At 41.7% G+C, this 23,547-nt stretch overlaps 1 protein-coding gene across 2 annotated transcripts in view; it reads left to right on the forward strand.

The window, feature by feature from the left end:
* gtdc1 (glycosyltransferase-like domain containing 1) overlaps positions 1 to 23,547 on the forward strand; it is a 302,215-nt gene that overhangs the window by 267,760 nt on the left and 10,908 nt on the right. Inside the window, exon 10 of one of the 2 annotated variants that reach the window (XM_078228012.1) lies at positions 5,006 to 5,134. The exons of the other annotated variant lie outside the window; for it this stretch is intronic. Coding sequence (XP_078084138.1) covers positions 5,006 to 5,089 — 84 coding nt within the window. The 3' untranslated portion in view covers positions 5,090 to 5,134. The remainder of the gene's footprint in view (positions 1 to 5,005; positions 5,135 to 23,547) is intronic. 2 annotated transcript variants of the gene reach the window in all.

The raw sequence follows: 23,547 nt of genomic DNA on the forward strand, positions 1-23,547 counted from the left end.
AAACCCAAAAAAATAATGGAGTAGATTTGCAGGTTGCCATTTAATTTGACCATAGCATTAACATCCCACATCCAGGTTTCCTAACAAATCAAAGCTGGTGTAGACGTAATGACAATCCGCGCCTGACTACTCAAGCCCTGATTTAAAGGGACCCTGGCAAGGTACAGAATGAAGTATTTCTACAATTATGGGGAAAGAACCAGCATTATACTGATGGAGCCTCAACATTGGAACGCTGCCAGCAACATCCCACTCCTCCCTAAACGGAGAAAGGCCTTGTTCGTGAATCACTAAAAGTTAGCATGCAGGTGCAGCAAGCAGCAAGGAAGGCAAATGATCTGTTGGTCTTCATCACAAGAGGGTTTAAGTGCAGAAATAAAGATGTCCTGCTGCAATTGTATTGAGCTTCCACAGCCCTCTGAGGTAGAGAATTCCAAAGATTCATCACCCTCTGAGCGAAGAAATTCCTGCTTATCACTGTCTTAAATGTCCTACCCCTTATTCTGAGATTATGTCCCCTAGTTCTGGACTCATCAGCCAGGGCGAACATCCTATCTATATCTACGCTGTTGCTCCCTGTAAGAATGTAGTTTGTTTTCAATGAGATCACGCCTCATCCTTTGGGAGAATATAGGCCCAGTTTCCTCAATCTCTCCTCATAATACAATCCTGCCATTTCCATTGCACATTGGGGCGGCATGGTGGCACAGTGGTTAGCACTGCTGCCTCACAGTGCCAGAGACCCAGATTCAATTCCGACCTCGGGTCACTGTCTGTGTGGAGTTTGCACATTCTCCCCGTATCTGCATGGGTTTCCTCCAGATGCTCCAGTATCCTCCCACAGTCCAAAGATGTGCGCGGGTTAAGTTGATTGGCCATGCTAAATTGACCCTAGTGTCAGGAAATTAGCAGGGTCAATATGTGGGGTTATGGGATAAGGGCATGGGTGGGATTGTGGTTGGCGCAGACTTGATGGGCCAAATGGCCTCCTTTTGCACTGTAGGGATTCAATGATTCTATGAATCTCCATTGCGCTCCCTCTATCCTTCAGATAAAACTATGCACAGGACCCCAAGGGTGTCTCACCCTTCCCATGAATCAATAGTGGGAATCCTCACATGTAATCAACTAGATCCTTAGAGGGTAGCCCTTGCTTCCAAATAAACATCCAAATTCTGTTTGGATCTATAAAGATCTGTAGTTGACTTGGCTGGTGCAGAAAGTGGGCATCATGGCAACTTCCTGGGTATCTTGTATAGATATACATGATAATCCCCTGGTGGTTACATACCATCTGAACATTAATAGAATTGAATCCCTTTTAATTGGTGAATCCTGCTGATTGATCTAAGGGTGTTTTGATTGCCACAGGGATGCAATCTATGACTCGCTCTAATTCAGCCAGAGCAGCACATCTGACAGTCCACTCATCTGGCTATCCTCATCAGTAGCAAAAGTGGACGTGATTGTTGACTTTGGCAAAATGGCATTGGTCACCTGAGCTGTGCAACTGCACAGAGGATTGAAAATCCTGCAGATTCCTGGAAGGAGTTGAAGGTGAATTGGTGAACTTGGCACTGGCAATACATGCCTACCTGATCCACTTAGAAGGTGGTCTTTTTCTAGGAGGGTGAAGATGTCTGCAATGATCTGTCACCAGAGTCTGAACCACTTGAGGCACTGGTTCTCAGCTATCTCCAGAAAGCTGATCCTCTGCCTCTAAAACCTCATGTTGATGATATCATCTCTTGCAACCTGGAGTTCTGTGTTCACCCTCTCAGTCCTGTGGAGTGGCAGGTAACTGAGGAGAAGGCAACTTAAAGTTTTTAAAGTTTAAATTTATTCATTAGTGTCACAAGTAGGCTTACATTAACACTGCAATGAAGTTACTGTGAAAATCCCCTAGTCGCCACACTCCGGCGCCTGTTCGGGTACACTGAGGGAGAATCCAGCATGACCAATGCACCTGACCAGCACGTCTTTCAGACTGTGGGAGGAAACCGGAGCACCCGGAGGAAACCCACGCAGACACAGGGAGAACGTGCAGACTATGCACTGCTGCTGCTGGTATTGCTGCTGCTGCTCCTCTTGTTCGTCAGCGGAGGTCCAAGATAAAGTTGCACAAACAGCTCCCATGCTGTTTAGAAGGGTGACTGGGATGTTCACATCAAAGCCAGAAAAGTCTAAGATGGAAGAAATGTCCTCCAACGCCTTGGAAATCTGCTCCAAAGTCATGAAAACACATCCTCAGAACAGGTTGTTTGAGGAAAAAATTATTTTACGTGAAAAGAAACAACTATCATAACTTGATATTTAAGGGTTTTTCAGCCTATCAATTTTGTTAGCCCCACCATTCCCTGTTGTACTCTTGTCTTGTTAACCTGGTAAATTTCACACAACCTGGGACACACCCAAGCACTGGCAGTTACAGGCTAGAATCCAGGGTTAAAGGTAGAGTTAATTTACTACTTGTATTTATCTATCTCAGATCAGCCCATTCCAAAGAGTTTTCTGTGTGCTCAGAACTTAGCAACGGTTAAATGTGGATGTCGAGTTCCCAAAATGCTAACAATTCTTTCTTCTATTACAAACCCCCCTCACTCCCAGACTTCCGCATGTACCAACACCCACAAGTTAATTCTTCACTCTGACAGTTCCATTCCCTCCCTGACCGCCACTCCACACTAGGAATTCAGTACACAATCTAAGCTGACACTATACTGTGATGACAAAAGTGCTGCATTGTTGGAAGTACCATCTTTCAGATGTGATGTTAAGCCCATGGATCTTCCTGCCCATTGATGTAAAGGAACCAAAGGCACTATTGAAGGGTTTTGTTTCCTCAGTCAACATCTTTAAAAGCAGATTATCTAGTCATTTTAGATATTACTGATTGTGAAACTTTATTATACACAAATTGGCTACCGTATTTGCCCACAAAATAATAGCGGCTACACAAAAAGATGTTTGGCGGAATTTTCCCCAAAAAATTCCGAGTGCCATAACAGCATGAAAATGGGCGTCCTCCGTGCTGGTCTTTTGGGCGAACTCGGCACTGCAATCTTTCGGCACTCACATTTTCTTGACAGCTGGGGACTTTGTGCCAGTATGGGGTTGTTTGGGGGGGAGGGGATGTTGGGGAAGAGGGGGAAGACCTGGTACACTGGTGAAGCCTGTTTCAGAGCACCATTGCGCATGGTGCCCCGATCTGCTAATTAAATGAGCGACCTCCTCCCACCCACCCCACGGACATCAGACCCCCCCACCCCATCATCAGCGGTGGCATTGTCAACCCCCACGCCAACACAGGTCACCAGCATTGGGGCATCAGGACCCTCCCGATGAGTCCCCTGGTGGACCCCTGATCTCTTCCACCACCCCTACCCCCACTTAGGTCACACCCCTTGGCACTGCCCTGGCACACTTATGGTGCCCAACCGGGCCCTGCCAGGGTATCAGGTGGTCACTGCCAGGCTGGCACTGCCCAATGGAGACTGATGGCCATGCCCCCGATCACCTGGGGGCTTCAATGGGCTCCGATTCCCCCTTGTGTGGCCATGGCACCTGGTCTCCACTACTACAGAGCAGTAGTGATTCACGCCAGCGTGACGTCTCGCCAGTGAGGGGGAAGCATCTGGGAGGGTGGAAGCAGCCATTCCGATCTTGGTAAGGGGATTTAAATGCAGTCATTTTTATGCCAATAGGCTTCACACCCTTTCTGGGTGCAAAGCCGTTCTCGCTGGTAAAAGGATAGCTGGTAAGATAGCGATCAGATTCATGCCCGGCGCAATCGACCAGCACGGCAAGCTGGTAAGATCACACCTGCTTTGACAATAGCATTTTTTTCTTTCTAAGTGACCATTGGCTATGGTAGTCTGAATGAAGACGCTCACATTTAACAGAGTAGTGCCCCATCAGCTAAGTGATCTGGTTTTTTGAATTTCTTAAACAAGTGCCTTGGGACATTTTACTATGTTAATGGCACTCAATGAATACGGGTTATTAACAAATGAGCAAGTGAAATGGGTAAGGCCATTCTAAATGCAGTTCACGGAAGATTCATCCAAGGCACAGAATTGCCCAATATTCAGCATTACTGGTTATTAAAATGTCCGGCTTGGTCAGAAAGATTGTAAAGATAGGGAAGGAAATGACAATGTCACAATGTTACAATCAGATTTCTGCTCAGTTTGATTGGGAATTTTACTATAGTTTCCTGCCAAGAAAGTACTTCATGCTAACACACACAAGTAGAAAAATATTCCATTCCCTAGTATTGACAGAAAAGATTCACAATGTGTATCGCCCTCAAAGTATTTACTGAAGTTGAAGTTCTGGTCAGTGTTTGAAGCCAAAGGGCAAGAGTGAAAGAATTATTGACTATAACTCTCCGCTTGTAGGAGCTAAAGTTTTTTTTAAACCTTGGCATTAAAGTTAGTGAATTTGATGATGTAATGATGTCCTTGGGGTTTGAGCATTATTATTTATAAATCGGTCAATATTTTAACACTGTCACTCTCCAAAATGGTCAAATTTGTATACTGTTGATCTTTGAAACACTGGATGGTATGAAATGTTATTAAAGGGCTGATACTTAAACTGTAGCCAAAGGGTAAAATAAATACTGACTGACATTTGCTAGATAGAAATGTTAAAGTGTTGTCCCTTGGAGTTTAAGTAACCTGTGCATGCAATAATACATCCTGCATGACCTTTACGGCCCTTTTGGCAATATTTAAAACTCACAGCGGAAGCTGAACTTTGTCTTTTTCTAACCAACTTGCTTTTATCCCTTCCATTTCTTTTTCTCTCCCTCCCTCTCCAAAAATGTACTTGCGTATTCATTAATGTGAATTACTCAAATATTTTAATCATTTGGTCAAATTTCACCTGCATAGAATCCAATTCTATTCTCACAGTAGCTAAATGCACAATGGCATACACCAGAATTACATTGAGAAATTTGCTTTATATTTTATGTTTTTCTCTTCCCTCTTTTTTTTAGCACCACAAACCAATAAAATTGATACCTAAATTTGTGCCAGGAAACAAAAGATACGATTGTACTTTCTCATTGAATCACTGTTGAAAAGATGCTTGCCTAGATCTATTTCTTTGTGCAAGATTCTCACAGGTAAAACAGAAACCCTATTTCAATAATGCTTACATTATTCACAGTCTTACAGTATTCGCTGTTTCCAATCCATTATTAGGCTTATTGTAGAATAAAACTCACTTCATGGTGTTTAATTGCTTTTAAATTCAGTTATGGGATGTGGGCATTTCTGTTTTGGCTAACATTTATTGCCCATCCCTAACTTCCCTTGAGAAGAAGGTGGAGAGCTGCTTTCTTGAACTGCTGCACTTCCTGTAGTGTAGGTACTGTTAGGGAAGGAGTTCCAGGATTTTGACCCAGCGACAATGAAGGAGCAGCGATATTTTTCCAAGTCAGGATGGTGAGTGACTTGACGATGGTGTTCCCATGTGTCTCTGCTGCCCTTGCCCTTCTAAATGGTAGCAGTCGTGGGTTTGGAAGGTGCTGTGTAAAGAGACTTGGTGAGTTCCTACAGTGCATCCTGTCGGTGGTGCACACTATTGACACTGTTTGCCAGTGGCGGGGGCTTGTGGGAAGGGTGGCAATCAAGCGGGTTGCTTTGTCCCAGATATAGTGTTGAGCTTTTTGAGTTTCATTCACCGAGGCAAGTGGAGAGTATTCCATCACACTCCTGACTTGCACCTTGTAGATGGTAGACAGCACTCGCCACAGGGTTCCTTGTCTCTGACCTCTCTTGTAGCCACAATATTTGTAAGGCTAGTTCAGTTTCTGGTCAATTGTAACCCCCAGAATGTTGATGGTGGGGGATTCAGCAATGGTAATGCTGTTGAATGTCAAAGGTGATGGTGGTTAGATTCTCTCTTGTTCGGGCTGGTCCTTGCCTGGCAGTTGTGTGGCACAAACGTTACTTGCCACTTGTCAGCTCAAGCCTGGATATTGTCCAGATCTTGCTGGATTTGCACATGGACTGCTTCAGTATCTGAGGAATATCAAATCATGCTGAACATTGTGCAAACATTAGCAAATATTCCATCTTCTGATCTTATGATGGAAGGAAGGTGAGTCACTGGTGAAGTAGCTGAAGATGGTTGGGCCTAGGACAATACCCTGAGGACTTCCTGCAGTGATTTCTTGGAATTGAAATGATTGACCTCCAACTGCCACGACAATCTTCCTTTCTGCCTCCAACCAGTCGGGGGTTTTCACCAGTTTTATACAGAGGACTCCAGTTTTGCTCGGGCTCTTTCATACCATTCGGTCAAATGCTATCTTGATATCAAGGGCAGTCACTCTCACCTCACCTCTGGAATTCAACTCTTTTGTCCACTTTTGAACCAAGGCTGTACTGAGGTCAGGAGCTGAGTGACCCTGGCCAAATCCATACTGAGCAGCAGCAAGCAGCTAATTGCTAAACAGGTGCTGCTTGATAGCACTGTTGATGACATCTTCTATCACTTTACTGATGATTGAGAGTTGACTGATAAGGCAGTAATTGGCCAGGTTGGATCTGCCCTGCGTTTGTGTACAGGACATCCCTGGGCAATTATCCACATTACCAGGTAGATGGCACGGTTGTAGCTGTATGGAACATCTTGGCTAGGCTTTCAGAAACATCTGGATCACAAATCTTCAGTACTATTGTTGAATTATTGTCAGGGCCCATAGCCTTTGCAGTATCCAATGCCTTCAGCTGTTTCTTGATAATCAGGTGGGGTGAATCAAATTGGCTGAAGACCGGCATTTGTGATGCTGGAGATCTCCAGAGGAGGCTGAGATGGATCATCCACTTGGCACTTCTGGCTGAAGTTGTTACGAATACCTCAGCCTTATCTTTTGGACTGATGTGCTGGGCTCTTCCATCATTGAGGATGGGATATTTATGGAACCTCCTTTTACATGAGTTGTTTAATTGTCCACCATTCACAACTGCAGATTTGTAAATCTGATCTGTTGGTTGGAAATCACTTAGCTCTGTCTATTACTGCTGTTTATGCTATTTGTAGTCCTGTGTAGCTTCACCAGGTTTTCGCCTCATTTTTAGGTATGCTTGGTGTTGCACTTGGCACGTCCTCCTGCACCCTTCGTTAAACCAGGGATAATCCACTGGCTTGGCGGTAATGGTAAAGTGGATGATTTGCTGGACCATGAGGTTGTAGATTTTGCTTGAGTGCAATTCTGTTGTTGCTGATGGCAACAGCACCTCATGGATGTCCAGTCTTGAGTTGCTAGGTCTCTTCGAGAAATCTATCCCATTTAGCACGGTACTAGTGCCATATAACATGATGGACGTTATCCTCAATGCCAAGACGCGACTTCGCCTCAACAAGGACTGTGAGATGGCCACTCCTACCAATACTGTCATGGACAGAGATATCTGTGGCAGGCAGGTTGATGAGGATGTGATCAAGTATGTTTTTCTCATTTGTTGGTTCCCTCACCACTTACCACAGACCTAGTGTAGCAGCCATGTCTGTGGTGGGGTTACCAAGCTACTCTTTGCGATGAACATTGAAGTTCTCCACCCTGAGTACGTCCTGCACAGGAGGTTTCCTTGCCCATGTTTAACCTGAGTCTGATAATTCATGGGGTCTGGAATTGACCTTGAGGACTCCCAGAACCATGCCCTCCGAACTGACTCCCACTGTGCCACCACCTCTGCTGGGCTGTCCTGCAGATGAGGCAGGGCATTCCGAGGGACGGTGGTGTCTGGGACATTATCTATAAGGTATGATTCTGAGAGTATGATTATTTCAGACTGTTGCATAACTAGTCTTTGAGACGAGTGCCCAGATGTTAGTTAGGAGGACTTAGCACTGTCAACAGGGCTGGGCTTGCCATTGGCGTTTTCGGTGCCTGGGTCAATGCCGGGTGGTCTGTCCAGTTTCATTCCTTTTTATTGACATTGTAGTGGACAACTAAGTGGCTTACAAGGCCATTTCAGTGGGCATTCTAAGAGTCAGCCACATTGCTGTGGGTCTGGTCACATGTCAGCCAGACCAGGTAAGCACAACAGATTTCCTTCCCTAAAGGAAGGTTTTTAAAACAATTGACAATAGTTTCATGGTCATCATTAAACTTTTAATTTCAGATTTTTATTCAATTCAAATTCCACCATCTGCTGTGGTAGGATTCAAGCCCAGTTCCCAGAACCTTTTCCTGGGTCCCTGGATTACTAGTTCAGTGACAGTACTACTACTCCTCCCTTATTAACCTTCACCTCAGCCCTGTCAATGACATATTTACAAAAGGAACAGATCTCCCCAAGTGCCAAAGTTAGCTTTGCTGTTAGAAAGTCGGTGGGGGAGGAGAAGTGGCCATGCTGGTGGAGGGAATGGGAAAGAAGTTGACAGGACATCTTCCCAAAGACAAGTAATTGGTTCCTGGAAAAGAAATAGTGTAGTGTCCTTCCTAAATGCAAGTTGGTAAGTAAATAATGTCCCGCTCACATACCACATATTCATAAATTAATTTCTATAAATGTGCAGCGAGCAGCTCTTTAACTTTCAGCCTTCTGCTTTGTGCTGTGACCACAATACGGATCAGGAATCTTCTATCAAAGAGGCTATGTGCAGTGGAGGGGTCTCATTTAAGTTCTTTCTTCTATTTATGACTCCACTTTGTGGTCACATGACAATTGATGTAGGAACTGCTGAAACGCGAAATTTGAAACATATTTAAAATCAGCTCAGAACTTCCAGGGCAATTCATCTTTATTGATGGTAAATTCTCTATTTTCCCTAGTCCAGCAGAACTTTGCCAAATCAAGACTTCATCATCCATTGGTTGAACCTTTCATAGCAAAGAGAATACAAAATATACCAGGCTTTGGATGAATATTAATACTTGCCTGTTTCCTTTGTTGCCAAATAACTCCGAAGCAATAAGTTTTTTGATTTTACCTCAGGCAGGCCAAGGAGACTGGCAAGATTTGAGGCTTGGGAAATTTTAACTTCTGGGCCTTATCAGCTGGCCGGAGATGGTAGGGGGAAGAGCACAATGCCAGGGAGCAGGAGACCACTGCTGCAGTCCAAAGAAATGGTCCCTGGCACACGAAATAGATCATGAGGTGGGCCCTGGGCCAGAGGAGACCTGAAATGACTTGGCCCCAGTAAAAATAAATGAAATGGCTTGTCTACTTGGAGCCTCTTCCATCTCCTCTTCCTGTTGAAAAAAACCACAATTGTATCCCATGCCAGGACCTAGGTTAAAGTGGCAGTCAGGTTCCAAATATGTCAGTAGAGTCCAACCTGCATACTTACAGATGAATCTCAACAATTTCTGGCGGTTGTCTTGCTCAGAAAAGCAGGTCAGAATAGCAACCTACAGGATCAGTAGGTGAGTCCCATGTTCAGCTTTAACTATCTACACTTGTAGTTTATGCTGGACAGGCAAGGTTAAAATTGCCCCTTTGGTATATTGAAGGAGAATCTTTTGATAAAAGCATTTTAAATTTAGGACTTTTATTTGAAGGCTCATTTCCTGTTAACGTGAACACTCATGAATGCATTTGAGGAAAGGGTTTGTTATGAAATATAAGGATTCCACTTTTGAAATGTTGGCATTATTTGAACTTTAATTTACCTCATGTTAAATGCACCGTAAACAACACTTTGAATATAGAAACCTATAATTCCTTCAGGTAAAATTGTTTCTACAATTTCTTTTTAATGATTTTCCCATTGCTAGACCAGGTTGGTGGGAGACAAGATTTGGAAACATCTTGCCCAGATTCTCTCTGAATGGATAGTCTTGCTGTCCATCAGAAATATTCCTAGAAGTTGTACAGGCTGGGAACTGTAACCAAATGGCTTGAATTTCTTCAACTAACCATGAAGGACTGAAAACTACTGAGTCTCACTTCTCACATAGACAAAGGCCACCAACAGAAAACATTTTACAGGCATTTCAACCACAGGAAATGTTTGTTTGATTAACTTATATAAGAAAATATTATATTAGGAACCTTATTTCCTGTAACAAGTGCTTACCTTCATGGGAAAATCAAGATGGTAACAAATAAAATTTAAAATAATACACGGAATAATTTTAGGGTCTTGCTTTATGCTGTATTTTATTGGTGGAATTTGATGGATGCTCATGCTTGATTATTTATTATTCAAGAATGATTCATTTTTATCAGACGCCTTTACTTGGAAGTTTATCCATGTATTTTCCTCACTTCAGATTCATAAGTTCTCTGTATCCCCATCTATTTATTGCCAATGTTTGAATGTGAAATTTAAACCAATTCAATTCATAAATGTGAGATGCCCGCGATGTGACACAGCAAGTACGAAAGACAAAAATAGACTGATTTTATGACGTACTAGTTCATTCCCTGTGGTGTTACTCATGCGCAGTGAAAGGGTGTTCTGCAAGAAGGGAGATCTCCAGTGGCAACCTTCATGATAAATGAAAATATATATTCATGAAAGGGCTGCTAAGTATTTGGCAGGCCCAGTTAGATTAAGTAAGAGTTTTGATGAAATGAATAGATTAAAAGTGTATAAAGGGTGGAAAATAATGAGATTTGGGTATTATATTATGTACTGAAGGAATAAGGCTAATGGTAGAGGAATAGTGAAGGATAGTGAATTACCAGTCACAGGTGGTAGAAAATATTAAAGGCAAAGACTAGTATTGGGGTATGGGATATTTGGAGCAGAGGCATGATGTTGTGAGCATTTGGAGATGTCTTGAATATGGGGGTAAGTGAGTAGTTGAAGATGCATACCCTTCAGTTTGCATATAACGGGTAGCTGAAGACATGAATGAGCAATGGGGAAAGTGAGTGATTGGGAGTTGGTCAATAGACATTGGGGATCATATGGGAAGCAGCGATTTTTGATCCAACACTATCCTTGGATACATGCCTATGTTAACTGTGGTAAATTAGATTATTTCCATTTTCTAACTATTAACAAAACATTGGTGTTGTTAGTGGAAGCCTTTGTATTTACTTTAAAAACTTTCAATATTATATTAAAAAATAGTTGCATTCAAAAAACACCTTTCATGACCACTGAATATCTCAAAGTGCTTTACAGCCAATCAAAGACTCCTGAAGTGTTGAAATTTTTGTAATGCAACAAATGGGGTGGCCACTTTGTACACAGCTAACTCATGAAATAGCCATGTGAAAATGACCGAAGATCTATTTTTGTGATGTTGATTAAGGAATGAATATTGGCCTGGAAACTGGCAATAATTCCCATGCTCCTCTTCAAAATATTGTATGGGATCTTACCTTAGTTTACTGTTTCAACTGAAAAATGGCACCTCCAGCAATGGAGCCCTCCCTCAATGCTACAGTGGCATGTCAACCTTTGAATTTTGTGATCAAGCCCAGGAATGGGATTGAATTTATTTTCTGAATCTGAGCCAGAATCTTCTGATTCAGAGGCAAGAGAGCCAAAGCTGAAATTTGTTCCACAAAAAAAGGATGATAACCATTCAGCCCATCTAGCTCGTCTTTTCATAGGAATTCAGAATCCCTCCCACCACAGCAACCAACTCCATTGTGAACAACTTGAGTGTTTGCTTCCACTGTTCTACTCGGATTACCTTTCCTGGTATTAATTATTCTTTGTTTGACAAAAATCTTTCCGACATCTGGAATTATTTCGAAAGAAAAATGGATGACAAAAATGGTGGTCAGTAGCTACCTCCACAGCAACTCCCACTCTGTTATGATCCTGCTGCAACCCTGGCTTACTTTCCTGGGCAGCGTTCATTTGGTAGGTAGTGCGGACTTCTGCAAATGTGCGTGGGCATTGAAGAATCAGATATTTCCACGGGTGCAACAAGATCAGAAAAGATACAAATGATGTTAAAAGAGAAAAATTATTCTGAAGATTGGAACAAGGTTCCACTGGAGCACTCAGCCAAGGTTAGGATCTGGGATAGCTAATTGCAGCCGGTGACATGGAGAGAGAGAAGGCCATTACAAGGAATGCTGAGACTACGTGCTTGATATGCAATTCTCACGTCTTCTCTTCTGTCTCCCGAACCCCTCCATGTTGACTAGGAAAGAAATGCCGGCAACAGAAATCCTGTGATTTGCAGCACATATCATAGCTCAGGGTCATAAGATTTCTGTCCCTTTGAAATAAATATTTAACCATTGGTAAACATTGAAAACTTAAAGTTCATCCCACAGTTTGTTTTCAACTAACTCAGAAAGGCATTCCATTTTATTTGTTGAATTTTATACTCGAGTACATTTGCATGAGTCTGCATTGAGTGAGCCTGAATAAAGTTGTACAGGTTACTGTTCCAAAATGTATAACACAAGAGTGGAGTGCTGAGGTGTGATGAAAGAAATGCTTAGGCAGAGCATTATATTAATAGCAAGATAGATTACATATTTGGAGCTTTGTATCAGCTTTTGAAAATTGGTTTCCTGTCATAAACACCAAATACATGCTCTCGATTGAGAAAATTCATGTTGGTTGATCTGGCGATTTTGCTGATCAGGTAGAAATTTTGAAGGCTTTGATGCATCTTTTCCTTGGGGCCCCATGATTGAAAGTACAATTGGTTGGGCTACATAAAAAAAAAGCAAGACCCTTATTGTATTATTTTATATTTTGCCATTTGCACAGCTGTAAAAATTGAGTTGGAGGCTTGATAAAATATAATGTAGAAAATAAACTAATTGCTCCAGATAATAATTTGACTTTTTCAGAAATATCTAGCAAATAACATAGTTTGGTATTTATTACTAAGCAGTTGATACCTTAAAATGTGGGAAGAAAATTCTAGCAATTTATGAACTTCCTCCAAATTTTACAATGCATTATACCCTTTTTTATTGTAAATTCGATGCAGTCCTCCATTTATTTTCTGATTCAAAGCATTTCTTTTGGACCCCATCTGCCATTACCACAGGCACTTTTTGCTAAAATTCAACCTTGTGGACATTATGGCTTCGAGTCATGTGACAGGAAGAGCAAAGCTTTACAAGATTAGGACACCGACAAAGGCGTTCTACAGGGAAATAATATTTGTGGTCCATCTGAAAGGCAGGAAGAAAGTTTTAGTGAGAAATATTGGGCTGTCTTTCACTAGGTTATGTCTTTCCTTCATATGTAGCATATTGGATAATAGATGGCTGGCAGTCCATTACAAGGCAGCAATTCAATCAACTGAATCTCAAAACATCATGAGCCATGAAATACTGCCTTCCACTAACTGCTGCTTATTATTATTTGTGATTGATTGCCTTTGGATTAATTCTTGACTTTTTTAGGGACAGCAGAGGCTGCAATGCAAATGGAAGGTTAATAATGATGATAGCAATGTGAAAATTTTACGGAAATCACATGGACGTCATTCAAACATCATAATATATTCTGAGTTGAAAGAAGAGGCAAATAAGAGTGGGAAACAATATGCTATACTTTATCATAAACAGACAAGTGTTTTTGCCACATCTAATTTGTTTGTGTCTTGAACAGTCAGTACTAGTATAAGCACTTTTTATTCCAGTGCTCCACATACTGAGGGATATATACTTGATATCATCGACTGGGAGAACTGAAAAGCAATAATCCTTGAGATAATTTCTAACTTCAGAGCTTCAATGTGACCTTTCATGTACTTTAATAAAGATCTCTCTCTGGAAGTCATCAATTAGTTTGACGTATTTCTGATGCTCTTCCACATTTGTCAAAAAATTGAACAATTGTCTTAATTATTGTTGTTTCTGAGTTCATCATTCAGATGTTCACACCTGGTTCAAAAGCACGGTTGTGAGACTAACATCATTGGATGTGCATTCTCAGTGGCTACCGGTATTTATTTCTATTACATTGATCCTTAGGTAAAATTGTCATCTAACTCAAAGACAGGAAGACACTTTTAATGAGAAGAAAATGGCTTTCTGGCACCAGGTTTTGAAACAAACAAGAAATATCCTACACAACAAACAAGACCCACTCCATTTGCTTTTGTTCAACGTAATAGAAGCATCATTCTTTGAGGCCAGTTCCAGAATAGTATTAATGTTCATTTTTTTAAGATTCTTTTATGGGATGTGGACTTGCAAAGTCAGCATTTGTTGCCCATTTCTAATTGCCCTTGAATTGAGTGGCTTGCCAGGCCATTTCAGAGGGTAGATAATTCAAATACAGTGATACCTATCATTTAACCATTTCCATTCCATTCAAACATCCATGCCAAAATGTATACTTCAGTACATTTGAACACACGGAGCTATCCTTTATTTCCTATTTGGAGTCTGAAATAGGCTTATCAGAAGTGTCCTTTTGACCAAAACTCACTGCAAAGGAAAGTAAAAGATTCCTTATTGCTGCCAGAACCACTCTGCGTTGCCAGCTGTGATTCTGTTTGAAATGGACAATAAGTTATGAACATTCTGAGTTAGTCAATCCAGGAAAATTACAATCATCATTTACTGCAATGAAGTAATATGTAACGTGAATAAAGAGCAATCTGTAGATATGACGTCCGTTGATTTAAAAAAGGCATTTAATAAGGTGTCCATCAAAGGTTACTGTACAAAATAATAGCTCATGGTATAGGGGGCAATATATTAGGATGGATAGAATATTGGTTAAATAATAGGAAGCAGAGAGTAGAGATACATGGGGTATTTTTCGGGTTGGCGAGCTGTAACTAGTAGAGAGCCACAAGGACCATTCCTAAGGTATGGAATATTTACAACCTTTATCAATGACCTTGATGAAGGAATGGAATGTTTGCTTGCTAAATTTGGAGGTGACACAGAATGTATGTTGTGACAAGTCTGCAAAGAGTTATTGATAATTGATTGGACAAAACATTTGGAAGATGGAGTAAAATGTGGGAAAATGTGATTGTTTCCATTTTGCAGGAAAAATACAAAAGAGATATATTTAATTGAGGTGAGATTGTAGAGCTCTGCAGTACAGAGGGATCTGGGGGTTCTGGTACATGATCACAAAAAATTGCCATGAGCTGATTAGGAAGACAAGTGGAATGTTGGTGTTTATTGCAATGAGAATCAAGTATAAAAGTAGGAAGAGTTTGTTACAGTTGTACAAGGTATCAGTGTCACCACAACTGCAGTCCTGTGTACAGTTTTGGTCTCCTAATTTAAAAAGGGATTGGAAGCAAGTAAGAAGCAGTTTCATAGAATCCTTACAGTGCAGAAGGAGGCCATTTGGCCCATCGAGCCTGCACCGACAATGAACCCACCCAGGCCCTATCTCTGTAACCCCATGCATTTACCCTGCCAATCCCCTGACACTAAGGGACAATTTAGTGTGGCCAATTAACCTAACCCGCATATCTTTGCAGTGTGGGAGGAAACTGGAGTGCCCGGAGGAAATTCACATAGAAACTGGGAGAACGAGCAGACTCCACACAGTCAGCCAAGGCCGGAATTGAACCCAGGCCCCTGGCTCTGTGAGGCAGCAGTGCTAACCACTCTGCCACTAAAAATGAAATCAAGTGACAGTTTACATGACTGATTCCTGGGATGAAGAGGTTGTCTACCAATACCTCTACTTTCTCAGGAGGCTAAGGAAATTCAGCATATCCACTACAACTCTCACCAATTTATACAAATGCACCATAAAAAGCATCCTTTCCAGATGTATCACCGCTTGGTATGGCTCCTGCTCTGACCAAGACCACAAAAAACTACAAAGGGTTGTGAACGTAGTCCAGTCCATCACGTTAACCAGCCTCCCATCCATTGACTCCGTCTACATTTCCTGCTGTCTCAGAAAAGTAGCCAGCATAATCAAGGACCCATGCACCCCAGACAAACTCTTCTTTGTTTGGGAAAAAGATACAAACGTCTGAGATTGTGTACCAACTGATTCATAGAACAAAGAACAGTATAGCACAGGAACAGCCCTTCGGTCCACCAAGTCTGCGCCAATCACGTTGTCTCGACCAACCGCCTTTATCCCTCTATTCCCCACCTGTTCATGTCTCTATCCAGATAAGTCTTAAATGTCGCTAACGTGTCTGTCTCAACCACCTCACTTGGCAGTGCATTCCAGGCCTCCACCACTCCATGTGTAAAAAACTTTCCCCGCACATCTCTACTGAACCTTTCCCCCTTACCTTGAACTTGTGCCCCCTTGTAATTGTCATTTCTGCCCTGGGAAGAAGTTTCCAACTGTTCACAGCTTCTTCCCTGCGGCCATCAGACTTTTGAATGAACCTACCATATATTAAGATAATCTTTTTCTACACCCTAGCTATGACTGTAACAGTATACTCTGCACCCTCTCCTTTCTTCCTCCCCATGTACTCTATGAATGGTATATTTTGTCAGTATAGCCTGCAAGCAGCAATACATTTCACTGTATCCCAATACATGTGATAATAATAAATCAAATCAAATCAGAAGTGTTATGAGGAAATGTTGTACGGGTTGGGCCTGTATCCAATGGAGTTTAGGTTATCATTTGAAACATTAGATCCTGTGGGGACTTGACAGGTGGATGCTGAGATTATGTTTTCCAATGTCGGAGAGATGAGAACTAGCGACACGGTTTAAAAATAAGAGTATCCTATTTATAATGGAGATGAAGAGTAATTTTTTTCTCTGAGGGCTATTAGTCTGTGGAATCCTCTTCCCAGGGCTGAGTTAGGCAGATTCTTGACTAATAAGTGAGTCAAAGGTTATAGGGAGTGAACAGGAAAGTAGAATTGAGGCCACAATCAGATCAGCCATGATCTTATCAAATGTTGGAGCACACTCGAGGGACTAAAAGGCCTACTCCTACTGCTAATTTGTGTCTTTGTATATCAACTATATTTACTCAAACAGTTTCAGAGAATGTTATTCCAAATTTCACTAATATCTTAGTGTATGTGTAGAACAAAGCAGAAGCAATGAGGTTATTTCTGAGCTACCCCAACAGGCAAAAGAAGGCAGAGTGAGAAAGATGGTTCACTAACTAACATAAAGCACCCACACTGCTCTTCCACCTTCAGCCAGCAAGGTGATTTATATTTTGTCACTGGACCTAGCAATGTTATACATTGTATGCCCGTCTTAGCTTTATGCTGCAAATTAAATCTCAAACAATGCAGAAGAAGACAACCTTGAACAGATGATTCTGTGCCAAGAAGCAAGTGGTATACAATAAATAAAATCCATTGCGTGTTACAAGCAGCCCATTATGAATGTCATAGGATAAGATATCATAAAGGGTGTTTATTTTTGTGTGTGTGGGGGGAGGGGGGGGAGGGGGGGGCGGTGGTCAGGCTGATGAAGTTTGTGGAGATGACAGCAGTTTGTGAAACAATTTCATGCATTCACTATAGCAATGACTTTTACTTTCAGCAGATTTTTAAAAATTTTATACACATAGCAGTGTCCAAGTGCTCACTGTGTGCTGTTTCTCTTTCTTTTATAAATAGGTCTCAAAGCCCAGAATATTGAATCTACACAGTGCAGCCACCCAAACAACTTATCGCTGCAAAATTCTGCAAAGGCACTCGCAGCAGGCACCAGTCCAGACAAATGTTTTAGAGAATACTACTAAATTTGGTGAGGCAGGGCAGGTGATCACGACAGAGGAAAGGGTATATGTATTGGGGGAAAAAACGCACCACACGTACTAAGCACAGAAGCAGTATGGCCACAGAGGCCAGAGATCATCTTAACATCTTCACCTTGGACACAGGATTTACGCGCACCTTATTTCACACTTAGCTCCTCCTAATCATTGTTCCAGGTTGATGATCTGCATCTTAAACTACTATTGAAAAGTTCCTGTTACTTGATGAGAAAGCACAAAACTGCCAAAGTTGTTTGGGTTTGGATTGGCTGGGTGACCATGCTGAAGTATATTACTGTTGCACAGTACAGTATTCAATCATGGCTGCCAGCTAATGTACAGCATCCAAACAAACAAGCCTCAGATTCTTGATTTTGCACTTTTGTGTTGTTTTAAGGTCTGGTATATTATTGACCATACATATCTGATATGAGAGATTTGATCTGTTTATGTTACATTTTTGGTGTGAGTTTATCATTCTGCCATCCTGATAGCCAACAACTGATGTTTGACTAATCTTCCAATCAAGTTTTGATCTAGCCCGATTAGCTTTGAACAATGAGTGAAAATGAATCATGCATGCAGATGTTCACAAGCATGTATACCAGGAAAGGTCAAGGGGGAGGGGGGGGGTGGGGGGAGGAGGTATCATTATAAGACTTATCTAGACTTCTGAACCAAAGCCCAGTTCTTCATTTAAAAATGTAATCTCTGAAGTATGAATGCTGAGGAGCCTGTATTTTCATTTTGGTTAATATTCATATTATTAATTTGGTTAATGTTAATATTGGGCGGCACGGTGGCACAATGGTTAGCACTGCTGCCTCACAGCGCCAAGGACTCAGGTTCAATTCCGGCCTGGGGTCACTGTCTGTGTAGAGTCCGCACGTTCTCCCTGTGTGTGCATGGGTTTGCTCCGGGTGTTCTGATTTCCTCCCACAGTCCAAAGATGGGCAGGTTAGATTAATTGGCTATGCTAAATTGCCCCTTCGCGTCAGGGTAAATACATGAGGTTACGGGAATAGGGCCTGGGAGGGATTTTTGTCAGTGCAGACACGATGGGCCGAATGGCCTCTGTCTGCACAGTAGGGATTCTATGATTAATTACCTGAAAATATTGAATTCATGGAGAAGGAATGAGAAAATAGTGTGAAACGTACTCTGCTAGAGGAGGACTAGAGTCCAGTCACCAGGCAGTAAATTGGTGATTTAAATATAAATATTTTACTAAGTCAAGCACAAGTAGATGAGAATTTTTATTGTCTGTATTGAACCCCAGTTTGCCTCCACCAATGTCACTCAGATTGTTGGAGGAACTGTGGGGCATGTGTACCTCACCCTACCTATTCGCATCAGTGAAAACTGCAAGGACGGTATCCATACTGTCCTGGAAAATAGCAAATTGGTTTTCTATGGTGCCTGTAATAGAGCACTCTAAAGGAAGAAAAATGCAGTGCAAACCCCAAGCTTCACCAAAGAGGAAATAATAGACCAGTCTTCATTTCCAGTTATGTGATCATTCTTCTGATTAATTTTTATGTTACACTTTCCCCACACTCCCACATGTTGAGAAGTATCATGTTTGAACTTAGAATTAAACACTGATTAAATATATAGCAATGTATCTATTCAGGATATTGTATCTAAACATATATGTCTATTAATACATTGTGAGGGAATCTATATTTTTGGATTTTTATCTGTGTTTTTGGTGCAGAGCCATTGTAAGTTAGTGCCTGTGGGAGTGACCTTCGGTTGACTGGAGATTGCAACATTTAACGCGCAGAATGTACCAAGTTTGATACATTTGACCTTGCCTCAGAACAGAGGCTGACCTATTGTAAAATTTAAGAGGACACCGTATCAGTCCAGAGATCAGTTGTTGATAGTTGGGGTACTGGCAGCCTAATAGCAGTTGCCTACTAGAGAGCTGCGAGGTGAATAACAGTTGTTGGCAACAGTGTGGCTGAGAAACCGGGACTGTGCCTGTATTTAGACGTTGCTGTGTATCCTGGCCAACACACTGGGACGCAGTCTCAGCAGTAGGTCAGCTTAGCTGGAAGAAAAGCACCAAGAAGGCTGGATCTGGGAGCAGATCTAAGAGAGATCTTGGAACGGTGTGCCTTTTGGTGAAGATTATACCCATGGAACTTGGTTGGAGTAGAACTGCTGTCAGTTAGGGATCAGACTCACTTCTTTGAAGGATAAGAGCTGAAAATTCCTTGTGAGGAAGACTGAGTTTTTTAAGATTCTTTATGATTCACTGTAATCACTGACATTTGGGTGGGTTGCTGATTAAAATTTGTGGAATCTATCTTGGTGGTGTCTGCCATTAATGTACAGTTTGCGGTGTATTTGACCACAGTTTGCCTACTAATTCATGTTTGTCTCCTGTTGACTCTGATTGTTAGTGTATGCAATAGGTACTATTGACTATTTGTTTTGTTGACTCTTGTACAGAAATAATCTTCTGTTTGTTTAAAACCATGGAATCCTGTGGCTTTATTCCCTTAGTAAATATCTTGGAGTTCAGATGTTGTCTACTTTACGACACAAGTTACTGGTCCCTAACCAAAATGTAACAAAATATATATATTGTTCTGAATAATCATTTTTAAATAATTTATTAATTAAAACTAAAAAACAAAAGGGATCAGTGCTGGGGCCTCCTCTTTTTGCAATTTATATAGGTCGAATAGGATGGAAGAATATAATATTAAGGGTAAGATGTTTGGCAGTGTGGAAGAACAGAGGGATCTTGGGGTCCGGGTTCATAGGACGCTCAAAGCGGTGTCGCAGGTAGAGGCTGTGGTTAAGAAGGCGTATGGATTACTGGCCTTCATCAATAGAGGAATTGAGTTTAGAAATCGGGAGATAATGCTGCAGCTGTATAGGACCCTGGTCAGACCCCACCTGGAGTACTGTGCCCAGTTCTGGTCACCTCATTACAGAAAGGATGTGGAAGTCATAGAACGGGTGCAGAGGAGATTTACGAGGATGTTGCCAGGATTAAGTGGTATGCCTTATGAGGATAGGTTGAGAGAGCTAGGTCTATTCTCCTTGGAGAGGCGAAGGATGAGAGGTGACCTGATAGAGGTGTATAAGATGTTGAGAGGTATTGATAGAGTGGATTCTCAGAGGCTTTTACCCAGGGCTGAAATGGTTGTCACGAGAGGCCACAGGTTTAGGGTGCTGGGGAGTAGGTATAGAGGAGATGTTAGGGGTAAGTTTTTCACTCAGAGGGTGGTGGGTGCGTGGAATCGGCTGCCAGTAGTGGTGGTGGAAGCAGATTCGAATGAGTCTTTTAAGAGACTTTTGGATAGGTTCATGGAGGTTAGTAAGATAGAGGGTTATAGATGAGCCTAGAAGGTAAGGAAATTGTTCGGCGCAACTTGTGGGCCGAAGGGCCTGTTTGTGCTGTAACTTTTCTATGTTCTATATAAATAGCTTGGATGAAGAGACTGAAGATATGGCTGCCAAATTTGCTGATGACACAAAAAAGTAAATTATGAAGAGGGCAGAAGGAGTCCACCAAAGGACATTAATAGGTTAAGTGAATGGGCAAAGATCTGGCAAATGGAGTACAGTGTGGGCACATATGGATCTTTCCATTTTGACAGGGAGAATAAAAAGGAAGTTTATCATCCAAATGGTGAGAGTTTGCAGAGGGATCTTGGTATCCTAGTGCATGAACCACAAAAGGCTAGTATACAGGCACAGCCAGTAATTAGGATGTTATTGTTTATTGTGAGCGAATTGGTTACTCAAGTAGGGAGATTATGCTTCAGTTGTCCAGGGTACTTTTCATCCAGAGCATTGCGTACAATATTACTCTCCCTTTTTAAGGAAGGATGTAATATGTTAGAAGCAGATCAGAGAAGGATTACTAAAGTAAAACCAGGAATAGGCGTGTTGTCTTGTGAGGAAAGATTGTCAGGTTAGGTTTGTATAGACTAGAGTTTAGAAGAATAAGAGACAACTTGATCAAAACCTTTAAGACCCTGAGAGGACTTGACATGGTGGATGTGGAGAAGATGTTTCCTCTTGTTGGAGAATCTAGAACTAAGCATCATTGTTTAAAAGTAAGGGATCGCTCATTTAAGATAGAGATTATGAGATACTTTTCTCTGAGGGGTATGAGTCTTTGGAACTCCAATCCTCAAAAGGCAATGGAAGGGAAATCTTCAAACATTTTTAAGGCACAGCTCGATAGATTCTTGGTTAGCAAGGGGGTGAATACTTGTCAGGATAGGCAGGAATGTGGAGTTGCAGTTACAATCAAATCAACCATGATCTTATTGAATGGCGGAACAAACTCAAGGGACTGAGTGGCCTACTCCTGTTCCTAATTCATATGTTCGTATTATTGATCTGTGTATAACCACCTTTGCCACATATCCCTTTGGTTCACAATATTATCAACCTCAGATTTAAAATCAACCATTGATTTTTATCAATTATCATTTGTAGAAGAGTTCCAAATTTCTAACATATTTTGCACGTAGAAGTTCCACTTAATTTCACTTCTTAAATGGTGGCTAACTTTTGACTATGCCCTTTAGTCCTAGACTCTTCAACTAACAGAAATAGTTTCGCCCAATCTACTGTATCTGTTCCCATTAATATCTTGAAAGCTTCAATCAAATCACCTTTTAACCTTCTGAATGAATACAACCCTAGTTTGTGTAATCTCTCCTCGTCATTTAATCTTTTGAAGTCCAAGGATTACCCTGGTAAATCTATGCTGCACTTCCTTCAAGGCCAGTCTATCCTTCTTAAGGTGTGGTGTCCAGAATTGTTCACATAATCCAGGTTTGGTTTATCCAGGACATTTTAATAGCTGCAGCTTATCTTCTACCTCCTTGTATTCAAGGCCTTTAGATGTTAAGGTTAGTAGTCCATTAACCTTTTTGATTATTTTCTGTGCTGTTTATGGCATTTTAATCATCTATGTTTCTGGAGTCCAACGTTTCTTTAGACTGCCACTGTTTTTAACTTTTCACCATTTGGAAACTGCTCTTTTCTACCCTTTTACTGTCCAAAGTAGATGACCTCACATTTGCCTACATTTTGAAATCTGTTTGCCACAGTTTTGCCCATTCACTTAACCTATCAATATCTCTTTGTAATGTTACACTGCTTATAATGCCACCTCTTTTTGTATCATCGGCAAACTTTGGGAATGCATATTTCTATCCTGTCATCTAAGTAATTAATAGATACATTAATTGGTGATGCCCAACACATCCGTGTGGGACACAATCAATCACCTGAATGATCATCTGTATCTTTGAAATTCTAATGCAGGATGTGGGCATCGCTGGCTAGCCCAGCATTTTCGTTGCCCATCTCTAATTCCTCTTAATAAGGTGGTGTGAGCTGCCTTCTTGAACCATTGCAGTTCATGTGGTGTCGGTACACTCAGTGCTAGAGGGAGTTCCAGAATTTTGACCCAGCAACAGTGAAGGCACAGTGATATTCTTCCAAGTCAGGTGATGTGTGGCTTGGAGGGGAACTTCCATGTGTCTGCTGCCCGTGTCCTTCAAGCTTGTAGTGGTCATGGGTTTGGAAGGTGCTGTCTCTGGAGGTTGTACAAGCAGTACAGCTTGTATATGATACACATGGCTGTCACTGTGCGTCAGCGATGGAGAGTGTGAATGTTTGTGGATGCCAATCAAGCCGGTTGGTTTGTCCTGGACGTTGTCAAGCTTCGAGTGTCATAGAAGCTGCACACACCCAGGCAAGTGGAGAATATCCCATCATACTCTTGACTTATGCCTTGTGGGCAAGCTTTGGCACGTCAGGGGATGAGTTACTTGCCTGTCGCTGAAACTGGTCCAGTTCAGTTTCTGGTCAACGGTAACCCCCCAGGTATTGTTTGTGGGAGTATCAACAATGGTAATACCATTGAATGTCAAGGTGAGATGTTTGGATTCTCCGTTGTTGGAGATCATCATTGCTTGA

The sequence above is a fragment of the Mustelus asterias genome, chromosome 14 (genome assembly GCF_964213995.1).
Source record: "Mustelus asterias chromosome 14, sMusAst1.hap1.1, whole genome shotgun sequence".
NCBI classification, from domain to species: Eukaryota; Metazoa; Chordata; class Chondrichthyes; order Carcharhiniformes; family Triakidae; genus Mustelus; species Mustelus asterias.